The following is a 25,912-nucleotide window of genomic DNA, read 5'->3' on the forward strand; positions in this document are numbered from 1 at the left end:
ACTGTCATTTGTTCTGGCAGTGACTTTTCAGCTGATGCTACCAGAGGGGTAACTGTAGTTCTGTATTCCACACTAGACCTGATAAAGTAGTATCATTATGTGATTTCTATAAGAAAAAATGTTTCTCACAAGGCCTGCTTTAAATAGACTTTTAATAGATATTCTTTAGTCCTACCTGTGCTGCAAAATGACCTCTTGGCAATTCAAACAGTTCTAACAGAGAATAAAGGTAACTAATCTATGGGATCCTCAAGACTCCCATACCACTGCTAATAGAAGAAAAATCAATATTCGTTTCAATATGAATGGAGTGTTGGATTGTCTGAGCAGGGAGATTTGAAATAAATATCTAAGACATTTTTGGATGAAATGGACATCTTCACAGACATTTGGTCTGCATTTCTGAAATGTAGATGATTAAATCCACATTGTTGGCTTCTTCCCTCTCTGCACTATGTCTTTCTTTACATCTTGCAAAAAAAATTTATGAACAAAGTTATTGTAAATCTGCAATGTCTGTCTTGTCACTTAGATTCTTTTCAGAAATGCTGCTTTGCCAATGTAGATATACAATCCTGTATGATTAATATTTATTACTTATAATTCTAAATACAATGGAAGGTCACCAAAAATACTCTAAAGAGTCTGGAGCCCTTTAAAATCTCAATGGTGATGGATCCTGAGCCTTGAGAACTGAGCTCAAAATCTTAGCAAAACACTTTTCTATGTAGGATTTCCAGTATTTCCTGCTTCTGGTAATGGATAAAGCCAAGAAGCACAAAGGTGAGTGAAAGGCACACATCTGAAAACATGAGCTTGGATTTCAAACCCAAACAAAGGTCAGGGAATGCCTGAACCTGTCCATGATCTTGGATCAGCCTATAAGAGTGTTATGAGTAAAATGCAAAGTTAGAATGCAGAGTGAGACTTGAATTCAGACAGAACCAGCACTGCTGTTGAAAACTGCTCCATTTTCCTCTAATTTTTCATATCCATCATTATATTTTATCTAGATATTTTGGAATTATGTATGAAAAATGAAGATATTTAAGGATTTTTTTTTTCAATTAATTGAAAGGAAATTAGCCTGGGGACTTTTTAGATTTTATTATTAAATTTTAACAACTTTTTAAGAATATGGAAATCATCTTAGAAAAAGCTAATTGCATTTATACATATTTTTCTTTTTCATATAAGCCCAATCATGTTTAAACATAATTTTTTTTAAAACAGATGCAATTTGAGGTCACTGAAATCAGTTGATTGTGATTTGGGCCTCTTCTATGAAAAATAGAGACAAATATATATGGGAATTTCAGGACTATGAAATTCAGCAAAATGGTGAGGATTCAGAGATGGAAATCAGGGCAGACCCTGGTTCACCTGCCTGAGATCTGCTGCACACTTGGACAGTCTTCTTCTAGGACATAAATATAATAAGCAGAGAGCAATAATCTGCATCTTCTTCTGCATCTTTTATTCAAATATTCACATCAATTGTGACTAAGGAAAGCTACTGATTGAAGTGCTAATCTGGGAAAAGGCAACTGAGGAAAATATAGTATCTGTTGATTGACAGGATCATACTGAGAGCAAAAATTCCCCAGGACCATTGATCAGGTAGAAGACATTTCTCAAGGAACAAAATTGCAGAGCTTTGCTAATAACACTTTTCTGAATTGACTGAGCCATCCTGATGCAAGTGTTGAGTGAAAACAAAAACCAAAAAGATAGAAAGGATCGAGTCAATTAAGATAAATAAATAAATAAATAATTACCAGAATTTTAAAAAAGAAGAAAAAGAAAACAATATCACAATAATTCCAATCTCATGAAGAAATGTTTTTAACAAGCCACATGTGCTTGTGCAGATACTCCTAATCTCATCAGATTTTTCTGGCTGTTATTAGTGTTCTCTGAGCCAGCTGATTTCTCAGCAATATTTTAAAGAGTGCAAACCTTTGCCCTCCAGTCTTGCTGCTGCTAAAATAGCCCATTCTAGGAGAAGACTTGGGAGTTAATGGATTTTCTTCCAAGGTTTTGAAAGTTCAGAACAAATTGACCATTGCATGTGAAACAATAGTCAACCACAAACTCTCTTCAGTCAATGAGCAATGCTCTGCTCCCAGCTGGGTTAGTGTGAAAAGTGGAATTACCCCACTCCAGCAGAAGGATGGTTTCAGATTGTCATCAGCATCACACAGCAGAGCCTGGCTTTCCATCTTGTTCTATTTCCCAGCTCTCTGGCTGCAAACAAGAGTGCTATGAGGCTCCCCTTGGTCACAACTACCAGCTTGGGGTTCCCCTCAAATCAGTGCAGCTTTAGCAGCTCTGATCAGAAGAGGATATACATCAGGTTGAGCTCAGCTTTATCTTTTAAAACAGCAACGAATCCCCCCACAAACTGAAACCCATGAACCATGTGCTCTCCAAGGAGCACATGAGTTTCAAGTGAAAGAGCTGTCATTCTGAATTTGCAGATGAAACGTGCAAATAATCACCAGTGTAAAGCAGATGTGCCAGGCAGGCAATGCAGACAGAGCAAAATAATATCTTTTAGGAAATAAAAAAAGCCTAATTCAGAATTGTGGAACCTGGATGGGTAAAACCTGGATGAGTGGGATTGAGGCACCACACATGGATTTTCTGCTAGCACTTGCTGAATTCCTGGCTGGAAATGTGCCTCTCACTGTGCCAGCCTGCCCTCTTTGAGGCTCTCACAGCAAACCCCTCCTGGGGTGAGATGATGAGCTCTTGAAAATGACCCATCTGGAGCCCAAGGCAATGAAAACACTTCCCCTGCCTGCAATCCGTGCGCAGTGACAGCTTCCCACTGCCGATCCAAGTTTCCCAAGATAGCAATTATGAAGGAACTGGCAACCATACAGTCAAGATGACAATATCCTACACGGTTTGGTTTGCTGTGCCAATTCCCTCTGTGGGTGCTGGAGTCAATCTGCTGCCCCTGCTATTGCTGTGTCTGTCTGTCTCTACCAACCAGCAGATCCACTGGGCATTTTGGCACAGGCCCTGCTCTTCCAGGGGCTGCCTGCTCAATTGCTCTTTCACTCTGTTTTGCTTTAAACATTCAGATCCAACAACACCATGCAAATTTTATGCAGAGTAGCATCTGCAAGTCTGACATATTCACTCAGGCTTCCCCCTCTTGCGCCAAGTTAAAAATAAATACCCTATAAACTCCTGGGCCTGCTAAGACAGAAGATACATTCAGAGAGTTTATTTAAATATAACTGCTAAGAGCATTTCTGCTTTAGGGTCAAACTCCTATTTTTCCCCTCTTTCTTTCTTGTGTTTTGTTCATGCCTCAAGGATCTTAACAGAACTGAGGGGAAAGGTGTCCTTGAAATAACCTAGAGAGGAACCAGTTCTATGTGTTCCTAACTCTCTTACCTGAAATTTCAGCTAATTTTAAAACTCCCAAGAATACAGGTCATGATGTACCCCCAACACAGGACAAGAAACTAGTCAAGAGGACTCATTTTCAATACTGATTGCAAATAATACTAGTTGAGCCAAATCTCGGGTCAGACTTCAAAGGGTGTCCACCCCCCCCCACCCCCCACTACAGCTGCCTTCTCTTTTCTCCAGGGAGAGGCAGATTTGTCCCTGCCCAACACACTCGGAACAGGTGAAGTCATAAAGATGCCAACCAGACAGCATAAGGATAAAGTACATCTTAAGGCAACAAGGAGTGGAGTCTGTAAAAGGGGATACTGAGCCATGGCTGGGGGCAGTTAGGACTTGCTGAGCCTCTTGGCCACATCTGCGTAGGCTTGCTCGATCTCTTTGTCTGCTGCACAGGTGTTGGTGAACTCATCCCTGGCGTAGGCGTTCTTCAGGTACCGCCACAGCCCCGTCATCTCCGCCGGGAACTCGAAGTTGCGGTATTTCTTCGCGACGATCTGAAAAAAGATAAAACATGTGAAAAGAAGTGTCTCACAAGGGATGTATCTCCTTCTTAGGGAGCTTCTTGCTCTCTTCTGTCATATAACTAACAGCAAATGACAGGAATGTTTGGAGAATCAGGGATTTATCACAGAAAAGCCTGAGAAGTGGCTACCAGTTGTCTCCTATCTTGCAAGGCTGCTGCTTGGCCTGAGGACACTGCAAAGCTATGACCTGGCTACTGTCACCAAATTTCAACTTTTATGGTACTTGAAGTTCATTAATTTTGCCCTATTGGGGTTTTAGGGGTTTTTTTTACAAGTCTTAAGTACATCACTTAAAGCTGACACACCACATAAGAAGGGGCTGAATCATAAAAAGCAAGACAGATTTAAGAGAAAGGCATTAGTAATGATTATAACGTATTTTCATATTAATTACTACATTTAACATTATTATATATATATGTAGATATATATATAATATTTTTAATATATGTAATATATTTTGCCTGGCAAATGGTGTCAGAGGATATAACCACCAACAGCTGTTGAAAGGCTGTATCCATGTTCATGAAAAGGAAAAATTCAGGGTGGTATGAGTACCATGATTAGGAAACCAAGACGATTTAGCACATATTAGAAACAGGAGCATTGGGATAAACTGAGAGAGAAAATGGTTATTTCAAGACTTGTTAGACTAGGAAATTGTCTATCAAGGCAAATTTTCAATTTCTAAAAACACTCAGGCCCTTATTCAGGAAAATAGTTAAGTGCATACTTAATTTTAAGCACCTGTACAGCCCCATTGAAGTCAATGGGATTAATCTGCACTTAAAGCTAGTTGGTTGGTTAAGTACCTTACTGGATTGGGATATTTCAGTTTCTCTGTAGGAATATACATATAGAATAAGCCTGTGGTGACAGAGTGAACTATCTGATAGGAAGGGATGGATTAGCTAATTTAATGAGTGCTTCCAATCTCTAATTTTTCTGACAGTATAAAATTGTTCTTGGGCATAAATTACATACATATGTGCCACAGAGTTCCCTTTTATTTTTAAAGCACATGGTAGAGCTGTTTTCCATCTCAGATTTCTTAGGACAGTCATGTTCTCAGAAACGACTGTGATTTGTTTTTATTACCAGGATTCACTTGGTATATGCAAGTCCAAATCCTGTCTTAAACTGCATTTAATTAAGCATTCTTGCCTTCTATGATGCTTCACACGCATATGGGGAAGATAAAACCTGCTGGGGAACTTAAGTCAACATTTTCAAAATTTCCAGCACACATCTTCCATCAAGTGAAAAAAGAATTTATGCTTTTCTTCTATCCATTAAATATTTTTCAGGCAATATCCTATGGCTATGCTTGTCTGGGAAAAATTTTAATTCTCTTTTTACATCTTTCATTTCATCCCTAAGAGACAAAACCAGTGAGGGGCCACACATTCATTTTGCATTGTCTGACTCCAACGTTGCTGCCAATGAAGACGAGCCAGAATAAGCGCTAAACCTGTGAGGATATTATCACATTTCTTACCTGGTGACTTATGTGCTTTTTTAATTTTTTTTTTTTTTTTTTTTTTTTTTGCATGTGTGCAGTCAGCTCCCAGGCTCAGTTTATGTTTTGGCTCACAGAGCCAAATTAGATGCATGACTTGGCTTTAATTCCTAGCTCACTCACTTGCCAAGGTCTGCCAGGTACTTGTGTTATTCTAAAGCAACATGCCATCTGATAAATTAAATAAATGCAACATTTAGAAGTCAAGATGATGTACATGATTTGCACTATACCAGCAACCGTAGTACATCTTAAATCCTGGACCTCAGCAATGACTTTTATTTGTTAATTTCTCTGTGTGAAATACCAGATGGAATAAATATTCCCCAAAGAGATGGGCTGCTGCTCTTAAGTTACAAATGGGTGGGAACTGACTAAAGTTTTGACATGTTTCTTAAGGGCATTAGGAACTAATTAATAGGAAAGAATGCTGCTACTTGCAGCAGGGTAAAAATAAAGAGACAAGACACCTAGAACTTAGTATTGTCTTCACCACTAATAAGAGCTGGGTCTCCAAGAGTTTTCCCATGAACTAAATATGAAGTTCCTTTATTTAACCTGTAGGAAACACTGAAGAGCAAAATGTGTTTCAAACTGCTCTTCTAGGCCTTAGGAACTCTGCTAAAATGCCCATTGGCTTTGGCACTCAGGTGTCAGGGCAAGGCTCATCATGTCAGATAAGGCTTCTTTCACCATCTCATCACATGTTTTACCTTGACAACGTGGAGTTTGGGCAGAAGGTTGCAGTCAGCAAGTGACAGATCATCTCCATCCAGAAACTTGCGTTTAGACACTTTCTCCTCTTCAGTGCTGTTTGCATCAATCTCCTCTGGCAGGGGAGTTCTCAGGTAGTCATCCAGCTTCTTCAGAGCCTTCACCAAGCCCCTTTCCAGAGCTTTGCAAAAAAAAAAAAAAAAAAAAAAAAAAAAAAAACAAAGAATGAGTGATTAGGGCAGGATAAGAATTGTTTATAAATTTTCAATATCAATAACTATGATAGTGTCTAGAAAAAAAAGTCAGAATCAATTTCTTTATTGTTAATTTGTGCTCCAAAGCTGACACAATCCAATGGCAAAGTAGCCCAGCAAAGTACATCTGTCTGAGGAAAAAGCTCATCCTGCAGTGGGAAAAGGGACACAGGGACCTCGCTGCACCATATCTTCTTCTGACAAACAACAAATATCAGAATAGAGATCCCAGAAGGAAAAGAACAGCTTGTCAAGATGATACATCAAAAAGGCAGATAATGCCTATGATATTCTTCTGGTCTGTTGAAAGCCATCACACAGGAACTGGAGCCCTGCACACTGCTCCTTCTTTCCAAGCTGCATAGGACTGCAATGAAGCTGAATTGTCTAGCATTACTTCATTTCTACCAAGTTTTAGTTTTACTTCTTTCAACACCCTTTGAGAGTAATTAAAGGCAATAGCAGTAATTCCAAAGATGCTAACCAGAGCTCCATAGAGCTGAAAGATATGCTACAAAGGAGACAAGATATTAGCCAGAGTTAAAATTCCATTTAACTCAGGCTCATCTCGAGTGCAAATGCTCTTTTTGAGAGACCTCAAAGAGTTTCTCAAAAGAGAAAAGACTCCAGACCTCTTAGATCAGTTACTGAAGATCACGTCCCACACTGCTGCTAGCTCCAACAAATTCCAGTCTTCAAATGCCACCTGGACCTCTACAGAGTGCAAATTTTTCACCCAGGCAAGGAATTTGTGTCCTTATGCTTCACTGTCAGGACAACAGAAAAGCTTGCTTGCAACAATGCACTTAGAAAAAGCTGGATAACTCTGTGCAGGTTTGTGCATTACTTAAACTGCAAACACTGGGGCAAAGAAGGATCTTTCACATTTCTGTTTGAAGGGTGGAAAGCATAATGGAGTCCTGGTCCCCCACAAGTGCCCTAAAGTGCTAAAATAACATAAATAAGAAACAGCAAGAATTTACAATGTGAAAAAATAGCAACATGACTCATGGGCTTAAGGCCAGAATTTCAGCTGGTGAAAATTACCTGCAGTGATTTATACCTGCTGCAGATGTGGCCTGGAGTCAGTATTAATGGCCTAATACTGTAAAATCTTATATCTCTGAGTAACTTACTGCCACTGAACTCAGGGGAGAGTTACTCAGGTGGTAGAGCACTACAAGGCCTATGGAGATAAAGTACAAGGACCAATGGGTTCAAACTGAAATGGGGAATTTTTAATTGTATGCAGGAAATTCTTTACTGTGAAATAGTGAAGCACTGGAACAGGTTGCCCAGAGAAGCTGTGGCCTCATCCCTGGCAGTGTTCAAGGCCAGGATGGACAGGGCTTGGAGCAACCTGGGATAGTGGGAGGTATCCATGGCAGGGGACTTGCAACTAGTTGGCCTTTCAGGTCTTTTCCACCCCAACTATTCTATTCACAACAGGCACTCAAAAAGGCTGCAGCAATCCCTTCACAGAGAGCCTTGCTGGCACAGGTAACTCCACTCTGCTGTCAGCTGCTCCTGTGCTTTTGGCACAGGGAGAAAGGCAGCACGTCCAGGGCCACTGAGAGAGCAGGAGCTGAACATCACAGAACATGATTTCCCTGCTGCCCTAACATCCATTAAACCTGTGCCAGCAGTGGAAGTCAGATTAAGCTGCTTGATGCCTTCCTCCCACTGAAGTCTCTTGGCCCAGCACCAGGGAACCACACCAGCTCTTTTGTGGCTGACTCTGAGACACAGTGGCAAACCCTGCCTTAATTGATTGACTGGAGAAATGACTGCAATCCAACTGAAAACACCCCCACAAACATAGCAGGGAGGGGAGGAATTTTATTTCTGAAAGCAGACCATCTAAAGCGACTGAAGTGCTGCCATCCATAAAACAAAAGTGCTGCCATCCCTCATTTAATCAATTCAAACTGAATTTTGATGCTGACATGCTGCTGTCAGATGCTGCCAGTGGTGCCTTTAATTGCCTGCAGCTGTTCTCATCACAACTTCCACGGGAGGATAGGAACTGTGGAGTGTGGCAGCACCCAAAGGATTTAGCAATCTCTTTTTGGTTTGACCTGGAACACCTGTTGAATAGACAGCTCTGCTTCTCTTGGTCAGCCTCAGACTGTGTCCTCTTACAGTGTGTTCATATAGAGACAATGGACTCTAATTACTGTGATTTCATTCAATTTTGTTCATCTGGGTTTTAGAGAACTGCCTCAACACTGACCACTTTCCAGTATTCCCTTTCAGCCAGTGGGATTGTTGGTTCTCAAAGTCATCCAAGCAACATTCCAGTGTCAGGAGGATGTTTGATGTTTTGTGCTAGCCCAGGGGGTCAGTCAGGTGTGTGCACAGAGACAACAGCAGCAGGTGAGGTGTGTTTATGTAACTTTTCTGGATCTTATTATATTTTGGGGTTTTTGTTTTGCTCTCATTGCTCTATCAAAGTGCGTCATGGCTGTCCCAAAAACAATGCCTGGAGTGGAGCCTGTTTGTGACAGCAAGAAAAATAAGTATCTGAATTCATACTTGGCACTTGCATACAGCAGATTTAGGCCAGAAATAAGTGTATGTTCAGGGTTCAATACATCTGTGACCTAACTCACAGGCTCTGCTGGAGCCCACAGGATGCTGACATCTCACCATGAAATCACCACACAGTCAGGACCATCTCATATCCTGATAGGCAAGAACTGAACAACTATTGACACCAATGTGACATCAATGACCCCGTTTTTAAAATCAAAATTCTTCTTAGTAAACTAGATCTTAGATCCTAGAAAACTTCTCAGAATAGGCTGGAAAATAGAAAAATAGTAAGAGAGAGCTGCTCTCCTTCCAATTAAATAGTGACAAATTTTTGAAAAAATAAGAGAATTTAAATCAAAAAATTGCCATATCAAATGGATTTTTGGTGTACAGGGTCAGATTTTTAAAGCCTGTCATGGTTTTCAAGACATGTTTTGAAATCCAATATGCAAATATCCACATTGCAAATCCTACTTTCTAGGGGCCCTAACACGCTCAGATTTATCTGTATGATTTGAAATCTTTATGTTACTTGGGAAGGTACTCAGGGAAGACGCCACTCAAAGTAGGAGAATGTGTAAAAGATGATGATTTTCTCTCTTACCTGGTAGGTCTTTAAGCATTATGTGAAAGGTGAAAAATTGTGAATGGAGACCAGGAAATTATCTCTTCAGAACAGCCTACAGCTCTGAATGTTCTGGGACTCTTCTGAGGAAAGAACTGTCCGGGCTCTTATTATTGACCAAATTCAGCTTGGATTGATTCCTTAAACTTGGATTTCATTCCAAACTTCCCATTACTTCCCATGTGGCTATTTCATGAAAATCTGGATGACTCTTTTCATTGTCTCCACTGAGAACACAGAGGAGAGGATACACTCACCAGGCAGCAGCCATGTGAACACCAGTCAGCACCAGACTGGATTAAGACATTTAAAAAGATGTGAAGATCTAAAAAGTTACTAATTCCCCATTTGTGAAAGTACCACCCACAGTGAATTTCAGAAGTAGCTAAGCACCTAATAATTCCCTTGGCAGCTTGTCCTCTGGGAAACATCATTAAATAACTAAATAGATTTCCTGATAACAGCTAATGGGTGGGATAAATCTTCCCTGAAGTGAGTAAAATTAAAAGAATTTGAATTAAACACCCTGAGAACTTCCTCTCTGTTCAGTGGAGTCTTCTCTTCTACACTTGGTTTTGGTGACCCCTAAATGAGCTGTGGGGAGAACTTTTCCTCAAGGGTCTAATCACACCCTGGCATTGTCTTGGTAATGTCAGGGTGGGGGATTCAATATTACAACACCAGGCCTAAATGTGTGGCTCTGTGCTGCTTTTGAAATTCCTACCTCCAACTGCTTCCCCACCCTGCAGACTTTCAGTAGGAACCTGGAGATCCCAAATGTGACCAGATCTGAGAGAGGAGCCCTGTCATCAGCTTATCCACCTGAACGGTGTGACCACCTGAAAGTTTTTCTGGACAGCTGAATCATCAAGCACAAAGGCACCAGCATCACACTGACTTCATTGTGATATATCTAATATAACCTCGAATACCAAGAAATTCTACCCCTGTATAGACAAAATCCATGGTGGAACCATCTCTTTCAGCCTTCTCTACTTTATTCTGGGCTACTCATGCAGCCAAAGACAACTTCTAGCAATCACAGCCCTGCCTTGTCATCCCACCAATAGTAAACAGTAATATTAATAAAAAGAACCTCATGAGCTTTTTATGATTTTTACTGTCCTTTCAAAACTAGGATTTTAAACAACTTTACTCAAGAATTCTGAGTTAGAAGCCAGAAAAATAGCACTTTCCAACCTCAAAGCAACCACAGAACACTTAATGAATGTATTATCATCTGTCAAATGCACAGGGTGAGGTTCAATTTAACTGATGATACCTAATTCTCAATGACATTCTGTTTCAGCAGAAGGTTACTTGATGTTGAACAATGAGATTAACAAATTCTGACATGCACAGAAATACAAATAATGCAACAAAAGTTAATAATTGGCAAAACTCAAAACTGTGCTCTCAACTACACTGACATAAAAGAGGAGTAACTGCATTGTCAACATGCTATTCCATATTTACTCCAGTTCAGCCAAGAACAGACTTTGGCTCTGTTACTCAACTCTTCAAGCAAAAACTTCCTTAAACTATTAGTCTGTGCAACTATTTCCAGGGGATGGAGAGAAACCCTTGTGCCTTGAAGTACTTACACTACATCTGAACAAAACATTGGAAAATGTAATGCATGGAGCAATCCAGCAAGTCAGCAGAGGGCCAGATGACAAAGATTCATTAATAGCTACTCAGGGTGAAATTTTGGCCATCCTGAAGCTCATGGAAGTTTTGCTGTTGACTTCAGTGGGATTAGGATTTCTCCAGAAGCTTTGAAAGCCAAAAGAGTCTATTTTAATCAGTTAATCTGACCCCTGAAATAATACCATAAAACTTCCAACGTCGTCGGTCGTTTCCATCTCTGTTTTCTGTGGGTCAAATAAGGCTGAAGCAAAATGGAAAGTAACTAGAAAGTAGTAAAAGAAAAATGGTTTGGAAAAAGTAAAACTGATTCAGGCTGCCCACACCCACAGCATTTGCAGAGGTCAGGCGAGGACTCTTCCTCCCCTTCCTTGAACTCCAAATATTTCCTTCCTTGTTTAATGTTGGGACAAGGAGAAACAGCAAAGCAGACAAAGCACATAAACACCAATCTCTGTGGCCTGAATGAGCCACTGGAAGGCAAATCATTCCATCCTAAAATAGTAGCCTAGGGAAAGCTGAATTACCACCAGAGAAGCCTCAATCTCACTTTCTGTATCTCACTCTCATAGGCAGACAGCCTACCTAAATTTAAAATAGCTAAAATGAGGTGAGATGACTCTTTTTTTATGTGCTTCTGTGGAACCTCTTGCAGGATAGGAATTTCACTTGATAGTTATTATGGAAAGGGATTCAAAGAACAGAAGGCACAGTCAGAATACTAGTAACAATAGATTTTTTAGCAAATTGAACATTACAACTATTTGATTTGTGTGAAAATTGAGCAAAAAGAATTCTTTTTTAAACAAACTTTAAGCAAAATAATGCAAGATTTCTAAACAAATATGGAAAAAAGAAAGCAATGTTTGGGGATAGTTGGTTAAGTAAGTCTTGCCTAGACATCCAATCATTTTCACATCGCTTTTTACATTTTAAATAATCTTCAAAATTTACATATCATTTCCAAATTAAAAGGAGAATAACCATCTGTTTCAAACAGTTTGACATCAAATACTTCTACTTTCCAAAGCAAGGTATTATTCACAAAATTCCACCCCCATTTGCCAATAAATCAGGTTACTCACACCACCCATGGCATTTTTATTAAATAAACCTTTTGTCACAAAACGTTTTCTCCAAGCCAATATATGTGGCCCTCTTTCTAAGAGATTATCCCTGTGACAACAAGTCCAGCAACATCTTGTCTCTTGTAGCCAACATCTGAAACTACCTGAGGCTGATCTCAGCACAACTGCAAGGTTCTTGACTGTCAAGCCCAGGCAAGTACAGCAAACCATGGTCCATGTACAGAAATGAACAATTCCTGCTGCTACCCTGGATCCCTGATTGATGCTTTCCCTTTTTCCTGCTTTCTTCCACTGCCCTGTAAGATTTATCCTGTAACACAGGCAAATGAACTTGGTGAAATACACAATGAGGGAAAAGGGGGAACACCACATAAATATTCACAGTCTCAATCAAACCAGATGAGATTTATTTTTCCTTTAAAAAAACAAACCACCTTTCCTGATCATTTCCAGATTCACAGTTTGATATTATATGAGACCCAACACTGTTTTCTGGTAGGAGAGAGGAACAATCTAAGAAACAGCAACTTAAGTTAAGAAAGTAATATCATTCCACTAGTCTGACAGTCTGATTAAAAACCAAGGATTTGTATTTTCACTCTCTTTTTTTTTCCATCCTGCCTTTTTTTTTTTTTTTTTCCCCAGGGTGGCTCAACAGACTATTGTAACTTTAATGTGCGTAGATTAATTCTGCTGCATGGAGGAGCTGGAACTGCTCCACACATTACTCTCCATATTGAACAGTTTACCTTCCCCCTGTGATTTCAGTAAAACCCTTGAGATCTGAGTGCTGCCTTGATTTCTTCTGTTCAGCCATTTAGAGTTGGGTGCCTTGTCTGAGCTGGTTCTGTAGGTTCCCCCTGTGCTCAAAGGGGCTGAGCATCTCCAGAGGGTAATTCCACCCCACTGCTGAGACACCTGATTCAGAGCAGTGTGACTCACTGCACACATGCCCTTCCTGCTGCATGAATTACAGATGAAACCCAAAGGACTAGCTCAGACTAGACACCTCACTTTCAGGGAGGTGAAGTCAGGCCAGATGAATCCTACCCTTTGAATATAATTTCACAGTTCACCCAAGTGATCTAGGATAATACCTCCAATTTTTTTTGAAAGTTACTTGAATATGAGGGTTTACTCCCTACAGGGCAAATCCATTGCCCATCTGAGCATTGCAGCATCCTTTCCAGGCATGTTTCTGCCTCATAAAATCCCCAGCTCTGAGGAGCAAATGAGTGGGAGGTCAGTGAGAGCCATTGGAAATGCAGAGGAGGATGAAGGTTGTGTGCTCCCATGCATCCAAAGCATTTAGATTCCTAAGTCTGGGCCAAAGGGAGTTTCTGGGGTGATTCAGCTCTCCCATTAAAGATGTTCCACTCCAGATAAATAATTCAATATTCACTGGAAAAGAGACTTGTGCATGTTCCCACAATAAAGGTGAATGCCCACACAGCCATGTGGAAAAGCTGTGATCTGTCTGTCTCTGCCCACTTAATGAATCAACAAATACCTGCTTGTGTACACAGAAGGAAAATAAATTAGTGTTTCTTATTCCTCAACTACTGTATTTTCTGGTTTGGGGTTGTTTTAGGGGACAGGGGCTCATGATCATCCTCCAGACAAGTCAGAGCTGGGACTTGAAAAGGGGTTTTTCACTCCCAGTCAGTGCTGGGTAAGCAAACACCAGGAAAGGGGTGAGTCACAAAAACACAGGGGCAAACATGGAAACAGCCACACAACTCTGGTCATAAACCACCTTTCAGACATGGTCTGAGCCAGGCACAAACAGGGACATATTTTCCATACATGTAGGCAAATATATGTTGCTCTGTGTATGTGAACATGGAGCTGACACAGCTGAGGGATACTCCAAACACCTTTAGAAACCTGGACACACAAAAAATCTGTTGATTTGCTTATGGGTAAGATTCCCCTTGCCTAACTTCAGTCATCTAATTGTTAGGTAATTATTCTGACCTAATTGTTCAAGCATCCCTTATAGGTAGCAGTGAAAGAAAGGCACCTCCAAAGGAAATTCTCCTAACTTTAGACTCATATTTTAAGAAAAAATCCAAATGCCCTTCAGAAATTGATTGATATCTCTCTCCATTGATCAGAAATAAACCAGGACTTTTGAATAACTAATATATAACTTTTAGACAGATTTAGGTGCATGATCCCACCCTTATCATCTCTCTTCCCTTCTCACCCAGTCTACAGACTGATGATGTTGATTGATTGATTGATTGATTGATTGATTGATTAGAGCTTCACCCAAAAAGTTTGGGACATTTTGACAGACATGTCTCAAAACCTCCATAAAAGGAATGAGAAAGACTGAAAGTTCAATTCCTAGATACCTTTTCTTAAGACAGACAATAATGATCCAAGGATTAAGAGGTTATCTGGATTTAGGAGACTTGAGTCTCTTCTTCTCAAGATTTTCTATATGGCCTTGTAAAAATAATTTAAATCGTTTACCTTGCAACCTCCTAAATACAAAATAAAAATAAAAATACTCTTTTACATTAGTAAAGCAGTAATGCATGAGCTGTGGAAATATGTATCAGGTCAGACATGATTAACAGTAAATATAACAGAAAGAAGAGGCATCTTGGCATCCTTCTATTTTTGTGATACCATCTGTCCTATTCCCAAATTAAACCTAGCAAAGCAGGTGAAACAATAATGCCCTAAATAGTAAATTAGACATGTTTTTCAAGCACTTAGAAAGAATGTTTTTACTTGTTTCTATTTTTTTTTAGTGAAAACTCAGGTTTCCTCCCTCCCTTATCCATTTTTACAGTGGAGACAAGAAATAAATGCCTTGTAACATTATCATGAAGAATGCAGCCAGAGCACCTTCAAATGCTGGTTATTAAGAAGAAAACCCAGGTGTTCAAATGACACCAAAGGAAAGCTTCATTCCCAAATCTCTTAGGAGCCCAAGTGACCCTGAGGGCAGGAAGCAAGTGAATGTAAAACTAGTGGCCTACAAGTGCCTCAGGAAGAACAGCACTAAACCTGCATTTCACAAATCATCATGACCCTGCAGTAGCACACAAGTGACAAACATCATTTCTAGGGCACGTCCCCAAGGGCTAATCCTGACCTCTGCCATTTTAGTCTTGTGCAGGTGTCCCTAAAGCAACTGCAGACAAGCAGCAGCTGATTTGCATCAAGAACTTGGGGGAAAAAAAATTAAATAAATCAAACCCTGCAGATTATAAACACACGTTATTTATAGTATGAAGTTATCACTCCGCTATCTTAATTTTTAAACTCAGAGTTTAAACTTTTGTTTTGCTACTAAAGAGCAAATAAAACGATTGTGGGACTAACAAAGGAAAACTAACTTCATGTACCTGCATTGAAGTAAGAGTACAGTGAGATTCTGGTAGTGAGTGCAGCTGGGCTTTAGCAGCAGTGCTCTGGGGACCCCTTGTGTTCCAAGATTTAAAAAGAAATTTTTTCCTGTACAGGCTGTTGGTGCTTGAATCTTTAATATCAATTTATTCCAATTCCAGACATATAGAAGAATAAAGTCTGCTTGTGTTTACACCAGGATAATCCAAATTGCATTTCACTGTTTTCAGCTCTGTTATTTAATTCCAGCATCAGTGAAGACACATGAAAGGGAGACAGAGCAGTACTTAACTAGCAGCACCTGAGGATAAAATTTTAAAACTAAGTTCCCAAATCCCTTGGAAAATCTCAATCTCAAATAGATTTATTTAATATCTCCAGAATTTTCTGTCTTTTGTCTTCAAAAACTGTTACTGAGACACAAAAACCCATGAGACAATGAGATTTACAAATGAGTCACATCTTAATTCTTTTCCATTGTTTCTCTGCTTTTGAGATTTTTTTGTTTCAAGCCCCTTGAAATGACTTAGGGATCGTGGTGATTATGCCTCAACCTCCCTGAAAGGAGCAGAAGCAAAATCAGTTATAATTAATTCTGGATGTATGAAAATAATCCAAGCATTAGTAGGGAGGTCACATTGCCTCTGTTGCAACTGAGCTGTTGGGACAAGTATTAAAAACATTTTTCCCAGTTCTGGTGTCCCCAATTAAAAAAAGGAAAAAGGCATTGGGAATTCCAGCAAGAGGTCAAAGGAAAACAGCAAGACAGTGCTCAAGGATTGGAAAAAAGCCTCAAAGACCAAAGACACTTTAGTTCACCAAGAACACTTCAGTTTGTCCTTCTCTCTGCTCAGTCAAACCAAATCCTTTCAAGGATGGAACATTAACATGTTTGCTCAATGGACAAAACTCACTGGGATGTGATTTGTAGGAGATCATAGTAAATAACACAAAGATCCTTCTGGTCTCAAAGTCCATGACATTCACATTACTTTTTTTCTGTAATCCAAAAAACTAGGGTATTTTTACAAAAATTATTTCTCTAATTCCTCCTTTGTCACCTCATTTCTAGCACTGTTTTCAAGCTGAAACTCAATGACTTAAGATATATCTAATACAGGAACTTAGCAACATTGATTTTCATTTAGATCTCATTCTTCTCTTCCCTGTTATTTTATGAAAAACATTTGCTTGCATTAAAAAATAAAATTTTTTAAAAATCTGTTTAGGGAAAAACAGATCCTGGGCCAATTCTTTTCCCTTTGAAGTCATCAACAGTTTTGCAAACTGACTTCCAGGAGCCAGTCACTGGGGTTTCCACCATGTGATAGCTTGCAATGGCTAAAGATAAGCCTGTGAACAATCCTGTCAGGACATCAAGACCAGTTGGGTGTTTAAACCTGATCACTTGGTTATATAAGATTTGGTCACTGAACTGAGCAAGGCCATAACTTCTCCCAAATCCTTGCTGTGGGGAGCACAAGATACACCAAGTCTATCACAACGAAGGGAGTTACCTATCAGGACAAAACCATAGAGCAATGAAGTTAAAACTCAATTCTAAATACTAATGTAATTTAGGCCTCCCATTCCAGCAGCAAGGCACTTAATTCCTCCCAGGACTGCTGCTGCCAGATTGCTCTAATCCACTTCCAGCTGTGCTGCTGCTCCTGTCGAGCATGGGAGCTCGGCTGGGAAACAGAACAAAGCATCCCAGTAAAGCCAGCAGCACTTGGAGGAATATTCAAACACACAGGGGAAATAATTCCCTCTTAAAGGAGTGTGTCTGCCAACTACTGTTCCCATTGCAAGTGTTTTACTCTAGTCCTGGCCATGTATACAGGCCCTGACTCAGCAAAGACTTGAGAAAGTGCCTTAATTTCATCATGTCATTAACCTTGTGGACTTCAGCATGCTCTAAAACTTTAGATTGCATAAATACAGATATTCTTTCATTTTCTCTCTCTTTCTTCCTCCCTATGGTATGGTATGTCTTCAAAGTTGCTTCAGCACAGATGTGTCAGAAAATTGTGTCTGTCAGTAAATTTACTCCAAATATTTACTATTCCCAGAACGGCTGCATCTAAGATTGTTAACCAGGCATAACAAGTCCCTGCTTTGGAGAGTCTGCAGTCTGATCACATCTGGACTCACAGAGAATGTTCCTTTTGTGTTGTTTTCAAATAGCATTTTTCACATTTCCATCAGGAAATCTTCTTTCTCAATTAGCAAGGTCTTAGAAGATGGAAAGTTCAGAAATATTCCCTCGTAAGGGACATATTTCTCAGATTAAGGCGATGGTGTGTTATCATTTTAGAAAACTGAAAACCTCTTCCTTTTAATGGAGTAGCATTTCAGTTCTCAGGTTTGGAGAGTCAAAAGATATTGGTCCTTAAATCTGTCACTGGTACCAGACAGAATATTGATGGCTCTGCCAGCAAGATTTGAGAACTTTCAAAAAGTTATTTCTCAAGAAAACTTATTTTGCAAACTGCTGTTCATGGGCATTTTAGTCTTTGATTACTGGGCAGCAAGCAGATAAAGCAATTGGAGAGAGATGATAAATGCAACTTGCAGCACTTCTTAACAAGTTAGCACAAAGCTACACCACAGTTTTAGTGGTCTTTATATGTGTGTTTTTATAAGGAGACAGAGTGAACAGTTTTATTAACATATCATGAGTGAGTTATGTGGGTCATCCCAAATGAATGGCAATAAAAGCTTTATATCACACTCACCAACATGTATTTGGTACTTTATGTGCCACAAATGTTGCAGAAAAGCTATTTTACATATGTTTTAAAGACTGGGTATTTTTTATATTAGGACTGGTTTTGTAAAGCTGCCAAGCACTTTAGCTACCAAGCCCAACATTATTCAGCTCAGGGGGAGTAATAAAAACTTGTTTAAAATGTTCTGAAATAGTGGCTTTTTTTTTTTTAATGTTTTTTTGGTTGTTTTTTTTTTGTTTTGTTTTGTTGGTTTTTTTTTTTTTTGTGCTTCAAAAGGCCAAAATTTAAGAATCACAGAAGCAGCATGGAGTCATGGAATGGCCTGGGTTGGAAGGGACATTTAAAAGTCATCTATTTCCAACCTCCCTGCCAGGGTCAGGGACACCTTCCACTAGAAGAATTGTCATCATTATATGTTCCATTGTGAAGCAAGTCCTTTTCTCTAAATCAATTTTAAAAGCTCCTTCTAGTCCTTCCTGGTTGTATGACAGAGGAAACTTGGTACTGTCAGACCACAGGACAAATTATGGCTTGTGCTGGGACTTGGACCGATGTGGAGTTTGCAGTGGAAAATGGAAATTCTTCAACTAAAGAGAAAGAATAAAAAAATGTAATGGCAAGTTGATACACAGATATCACACACATATTTATATTTTTACCTGTTCAAAAAGCACAAAGCATTACTGTTGCTCCCAAACTAGAGTCTGATCCAATATTCCTTTCACAGGAAACTTTCTGTCATTACAAGAGTATTTTAAACTTGCTCTGGCAATCTCAAGATCAGCTTTGCCAGGAACTTTGCAGGGCACAGGGTGAGGCCTTTAGGCACAGACAGGTCAGAATCACCAAAGACTCAGGAGAAGCCATATCAGAGTTACAGCCATAATATTCTGACCCCTTCAGCTGAGAGAAGCCAGGCTGGTAGAAAGGGAGGGGACTCCCTGCCCTTCCCCACCATGGGTGGAGATGCTTTGGGGACAGAAGTTTTGCTCTCCTGCTGCTGGAAACAGAGCACACCACGCTTGTCAGGATGTCTCACATCAAGAAGCTCCTACCCCTGGCTCAGGTGCCACAGAGGGTCTGACCATTCAGCTGGTATCACTGTGAATATTCTAAGCTGGAGTTTGGAGTGAACAGATCTTCTCCTTATTAGAGGAGGCATGTGATGTCTCCCAGGAAGGATCAGTGTGCACAATTCAGCCTATGCACATACCCTGCCATGGCTCTGACCCTCTGCTGAGCAGGAGTAACTCCACAGTGTAAAACTGATGTAGGGCAGTTTTACTTCCAGTTCTGTACGTGTGTGTGCATTTCTACTGCACGTGTACACACACAGCACAGTGAGAGAGACATTTCCCACCTCAGGCACCAAACCACAAAGTGTGATGGAGCTACTGAAAGAGGTGAACGGCATTTAATCACATGTGAGTTAATGATTTAAATGCGCTTTTATTTTTGGCCTCTTGATGTAAATCCAAACCAGACAAGCAGAGTCCTCTGGTCAGACGGCTGGAAATTCCTCTGCACCAAGTCATGTTGGTGGTCTCCCAGCTCAGCACCTCCTGAGGAGCTGCACAGTGAAATATCCTTCCGTGCCACTAATGAATGCGCCCACCCACACTGGAGCTGGTGCCCCCAAAGAACTCCATGCAAGAATAACTTTTTAAACTCCTGCACGAAATCAAAGGGCTCATTCTACGAGCCAAAAAACTCCCAATTTTAGGCGGGACAGTTAATGGGTGGTTACCCCAGGTTGTCCCCTTGGTTTGCAGCACAGTCTCGCAAGTAAAAATAATAAGCAGGATGCTGACTATGTACACAGCATTCCAATTAATTAGATTTCATCCTTCTCCAATGAATACATAAATTGTTGCTTCCCTGGTGACTGTACAGAGCATGAATGACTTGCTCAGCACCAACCAGAGGAACCAAAGTAAACACACACGACCTCAGTTTACTTTCCTGTGCTCAGACAAGACCTCCTTCTCAACATTAAACAATCACTAAGTAACCAAAAACTCTCAAACTGGCAGTGAAAACTTGAGAAAGAGCACCCAGGAAATAATTTTCAAGACTACTGCACTGAACCCTCCCAAGGACTCCTGTCCATGTCTGAATGCCAATTTGCCATTTCAGGCACAAGAGGTGAAGCCTGGTGACAACAGACAGGGAACTGAGTGATCCAGAGACAGAGATCTAATCCCACAATGAGCAGATGACTCATTCAAACAGGCCTGTTATAAAATTATCAAGTGGCACAGGGGGTGGAAGGAATCAAGTTCTGATTGAACTGACTTGAAATAATAAATGCACACACTTTCTTTAAACACAGCTTGCCACATCCTGAGAATCTGGAATCAATTCCTTCCCTTTCAAGAAGCTTAAAAGTGGTGGGACTTTGATATGGCATGAGCATGTTTGCTTCTGGGCTTGCAGCCCTCGCCAGCCCGTTCCAAAACTTTCAACGTTTTTATATTATAAGACAGAAAAGTTAGGAAAACAAAGATGGAAAAAAAAGAATCAGAAATTCAGGGAACTATTAAATCAGGACAGCCTCGCTGCCAAATACCTTTGGTAAGTAAATGAATCATGATCAATAACATATTGCCATGCAGACTTACAGGAGAAGGTTATCACCTGCTTCTGTGCCAGGCATAAAACATAATGGTGTGTGGCTAATGAAGTACTGCATGAATTCAGAAAAAAAAAAACCACTATTTTTTTTTTGCAATGTTAAAGCATTTTTACTTCAAAGTAAATTTAACTCATCCAGAAAAAACATAATTTTTTCCATGAAAACTTTGTCAAAATTGATAGGTTACTATGAAACACTTCTCATTTGACAACATTACATTTGTAAGAGGAAACTGTCTTGACAGAAAGAACCCTGTTTTGGGAAGTTTCTGCCCTGATCGTAAAGCTGCTTGTGCAAAGCTGCTTTATACATTCATGCGTTTGCCAGCAGAGGGTGTCACAATCTTAGAAAAGACCTACAAATGTATCCTTGCATCTGTTATCCACACAGGAGGGCTCAGACACACACTAAAACATTACCGATCTCTTACGGTCCTCACTGACTTTTCCAGTACCAGGGAAAAACCCCACATACTCAGCTGTGTAAAGGCAGTGTTGGTGCCATGCTGCCAGTGCTCTCAGGACAGAAACACCACAGTGACACAGCCAGCAGTGCCATCACCTGAAGTGTGACATTTCTCCATGGTCCAGGCTGCAAACTCTGATAAGAGGGACAGCAGCTTGGACTTTGCTTTGGTGTGCATTAGATCCTCATCAATTCTCACATCCAGTACCCTCGTGCTGCATAAATATCATTGATTGTCCCAAGCACTTTGTGCCACTTTTCCACAGAACTGTAACAGCCCCAGGCTGGGGTGAGAGCTCACACTGCACTCACCACAAGACCTGTCCTAAACCACTATTCCACAGAGAATGGTCACTCACAATCACACCTATCCCACACACCTCACAGCCAGACACAGGCTGATGCCACTAATTCCCAGCCTGATATCCCACACATTATTATATTCACTCCCTTGACTCCTGACTTAAGAGAACATAATTTAAACTGCTTAATGTTTGGTGCCTTAGTCACCCTGCTATCCTGCTCCCCCTGCCTCTATTGCTAATTAAAATAAATGAAAATTGAACTTTATACAATTATTTATATAATAATCTACTTTTAATTTACTAACAAGTCTTCTTCTATTTGTGTTTGGATCACATGCAACTGATGTTCCAGTCACTGGTGTGGCTTTCCAGCTTAAACAGAGCACTGGAATCAGCTGGAGTTAGGAATGGATATAGAGGGAGACTATGAGACACAGATCACCTTTATCTCAGAGCTGGGAGATACAGAAACCATTCGTGATAACCACAAGCAGCAATCTCTGCTCTTTTTGGATCTCACCTGCTCATGTGGAGACAGGAAAAGGGATTTCACCTAAGTAATTACATTTTAAGCCTATAAAATGCTTTTTTTTTGGTCACAGAAATATGTATAACTACTTCAGCTGTTAAATAGAAAAAAATAAAAAATATATAAATATAAATAATAATTTACCTATACATATAAATATAGATATAAGTATAAATATATGTAATGCAATACATCACAAATATAATATTACAATATATAAAAACAAATGTATAAAATTAATTTAACATATAAATACAACAGACTATAATATTAATACAATATTAAAACCATTTACTTCAATAGAAAGCCTCAGGGTGTGCTACAGGAAAGCCAGGCTGGACATCAAGAAGAATTCAGTTACCGAAAGGGTTGTTAAGCATTGGAATGGTCTTTCCAGGGAGGTGGTGAAGTCACCACCCCTGGAACTATTCAAGAAGTGACTGGACGTGGCACTCAGTGCTATGGTTTGATTGACAGGGTTGTGATCAAAGTTGGACTCGATTTCAAGCTTTTCCAGCTTTTGGGATTCTGTGATTCTATTCTATTATTTTGAATAATGTAGCAGGACCTGTAGTGAAATGATACACACGAGATCAGGGCTAGAGCCCCAGATCCCTTTAGAATCAGTGCTGCAATTTTACAAGAAATTATGAAATACCAATCAAAAATGAATAGATTAATTAGGAATATGTACATGGTGTTGCTCTCATTGCCTCTTTGCACAGAGTCTTTCACTGCTCAAGAAATTTAACACAACTACTTTTTGACTAACTCATTCTCCTTCATGCAAATCAGCCTTCAGAAAAACTGGAGTTGTTCAGATGAGCTGGACAGAAGGTGAGTAAAACAGCCCGAGATTAGGGAGAAACTGTTCTTCCTTATCCCTTGAAAACTGACAGTCAATTACTCTGCTGAAATTGAGGTCTGCACTGACAATCCCAGGGATCTCCTTTCATTGATAGAAAGAACACAGTTATAAAGATCCAGATCTACTCTCTCTATCTCTGCTTTATTCTCCTTGCAATGCAGCACTCTAGCTGCAATAAAATTAAGCCAAAAGCTTTTCTCTACTTTGAAAAGTTGAGCATCAGTATATTCAGAGACTGCAGTGTCTGGATAAGGCAGGAGCAGGAACCAGGTAACAAAAATGGAGTGAGCAAAGACTGTGTCTGTCCTGCAGCTTAACAGCTCTTGTCTCTAAAACTTTGGTGTGCTTAATTGTCATTTACAAGAGTACCTAAAGCAAGAGTTTGTTATGCAGAACTAAGGAAAGCTCTCTCTGATCACACTGCAGCTTCTGAAAATGTGGAGTGCTTTGTGGGGCTAGATTCCTTACCTCACCATAGTGGATATCAGACCTTGAATTCCAGCTCTGCTGATGGCCAGATGCAGACACCTCTAGTACAACCTTTTATTCCTGGCTGCAGATGCCAGCCCAGGGATTTGAATATTGCACTCACTGAGAAGCAAGAGTTGGGATTGTGCATGTGGGGCAGCACAGCTGAAGATTTACAGCTGCACAGCAGACCATAAAACTTCCTTGTAAATGGCCAAGATATTTTACTTTCATTGTTGCATCTATTTAGTCTAACTCTTAATTTATCTCCCTTTTACAACTTCCTATAAAGGTTAGCTCAGCATCCCATTAGCATTAGACAAAAAACCCCAAGTTTTTAGCATCACTGAGAAACGAAGCACTGTAGTTATTTCCTTCTGTCAACAGCACAAAAATATTACAGAGGAGATTGTTATCTGATATAAATCATCATTCAACCACTTTTATCTCATGGGTCAGCCCCAGGCAATGAAACATAATTGCACAGATGAAATGTGTGGCAGAGCTGGAACCTGCAAAATCTATAGTGTTTTCTATATGATATGATATGATATGATATGATATGATTGATATAATAGGATATGATATAAGCTCATGGTATTCAGTATGCCTTAGGTCTCTATCTGTGAAAGCAGTAATACAAGGGAGGAGATACATCAGTGAATGACTGCAAATATTCTATTAGGTCATCTCAAGGGACAGGGATGTGTAAATCTACAGTTTATGGAGCAACAGGAGCTCAGACTCTCTGAAGTCTTGCCTCTCCAAGGGGAAAGGAATGTGCAGAACAGCAATTTTATTAAGAAGACAGTGTGAGATGCATATAAATATGAATGGCATCTGGCTTCTGGGAGACTCTCGTAAAAAAAAAAGTGAAGGAAAATCTGGAGCTTACAGAGTGCAAGCACATTTCTTAAATTCACTTCTTTCTTTTAATTACTTTATATGGTATGTCTCAATATAATTCAGTTTATATAAACAAATTAGCTATAACAGCATAACATAATCATAAGATAAGAGGGCCAAGAGCCTGATGGCAACATCCAATAAAGCATGAACTGCTCTCCTAGGTTTGGGTACAGCCAACACACACTCCTCTAAGCAGAGGGGGAGGCAGCACAGGCCACCAGTCTCTTCCAGTAAGCAGCTAGGGATCCTGTTCTGGTGGGAAACTGGGCTGTATGGACAGAAGTCATGCCATGGTTGTTGGTAAAGAGGCTACCAAACTCTCTGTGGCTCTTTTATTTACTACTACAGATGTAATTAATCCAGCTGTGGGTATGTGAGTTATGTCCACCTAACCAACCACCTCAAGCTCATCAGCAGCACTACCTGCTGTCATCTGAACAAAGTATTCAATGAAATGATGAGAGAATGGCAGAATTCTTCCACTTCTAAGCACACAAATTCCCTGGCACATTTGGCAATGGTCATACTTACCAGCATTATCCTGCTGCTTGGTGTTTTTGATGTATGCAGAAAATTTGGAAAAGATATCAATTCCAGCAGTGTTAGATTCCCGGTGCTTAGCAGCCAGCTTGGGGTACCTGAAGAGGCAAAAGCAGTGAGGAGAGCAACACCTTGTTACCAGCATCACAGTGATGGCTACAAATATAATTTACAAGAGGAGAGAAAAACCTCCTGTGTGAAGAACTGTAATTAACATTCATTATCTCAAAACAACAGCTTGGCAAGACCCTCTTAACTGTATCTGTTATCTGTCTGTCAAGGGAGGTGTGTGGGGACTTACACAGGGATGGTGTCAAGACAAAGGTAATTCCACTTGTGCTTTTTGTAACCACAATCCAAAATCAGCCTTTAATCAGAGGGAAGCATAAATTTCCAGAAAGGTGCAGGGGAGTTTGGCAGCCAGATCTCTCCATTATGAATGGCAGTTGCGTCTAATCCTCTGCTCTGAAAATGTACTCAAGGATGGAATAGCAAAGGGTGTAAGGATTAACCAGGTGAAGGAGCATAAATATTCCAGTCTCTGCATTGCTTTTTATAGACATTTGGTGAAAAGGAATATATTGATTTCAAAGATAAACACAAACTATTGACTCCTACTGACTTCAGTGGTCATGGAGCAGAGTATAGAAAATTTAAATGCCTGATCCCTTGCCTCAGGACTGGCCTATGGCTGCTGATTCACTTAGAGGTAAAATGCTACATAAGAAACCAAGCCAAATTTGATGGATTTTGGATGGAT

At 40.0% G+C, this 25,912-nt stretch overlaps 1 protein-coding gene across 3 annotated transcripts in view; it reads right to left on the minus strand.

Annotated features, from left to right (window-relative positions):
* Window positions 1-1,581: 1,581 nt before the first annotated feature.
* Window positions 1,582-25,912, minus strand: part of CLIC5 (chloride intracellular channel 5) — a 71,726-nt gene continuing 47,395 nt past the window's right edge. For all 3 annotated transcript variants that reach the window (XM_079298420.1, XM_079298419.1, XM_079298421.1), the window contains 3 exons: window positions 25,144-25,250; window positions 6,186-6,367; window positions 1,582-3,923 (listed from right to left, as the gene is read on the minus strand). In XM_079298420.1, the coding sequence (XP_079154546.1) occupies window positions 3,756-3,923; window positions 6,186-6,367; window positions 25,144-25,250 (457 nt within the window). In that variant the 3' untranslated portion in view covers window positions 1,582-3,755. The remainder of the gene's footprint in view (window positions 3,924-6,185; window positions 6,368-25,143; window positions 25,251-25,912) is intronic.

The sequence above is a fragment of the Erithacus rubecula genome (assembly GCF_903797595.1).
Source record: "Erithacus rubecula genome assembly, chromosome: 2".
Lineage (NCBI taxonomy): Eukaryota > Metazoa > Chordata > Aves > Passeriformes > Muscicapidae > Erithacus > Erithacus rubecula.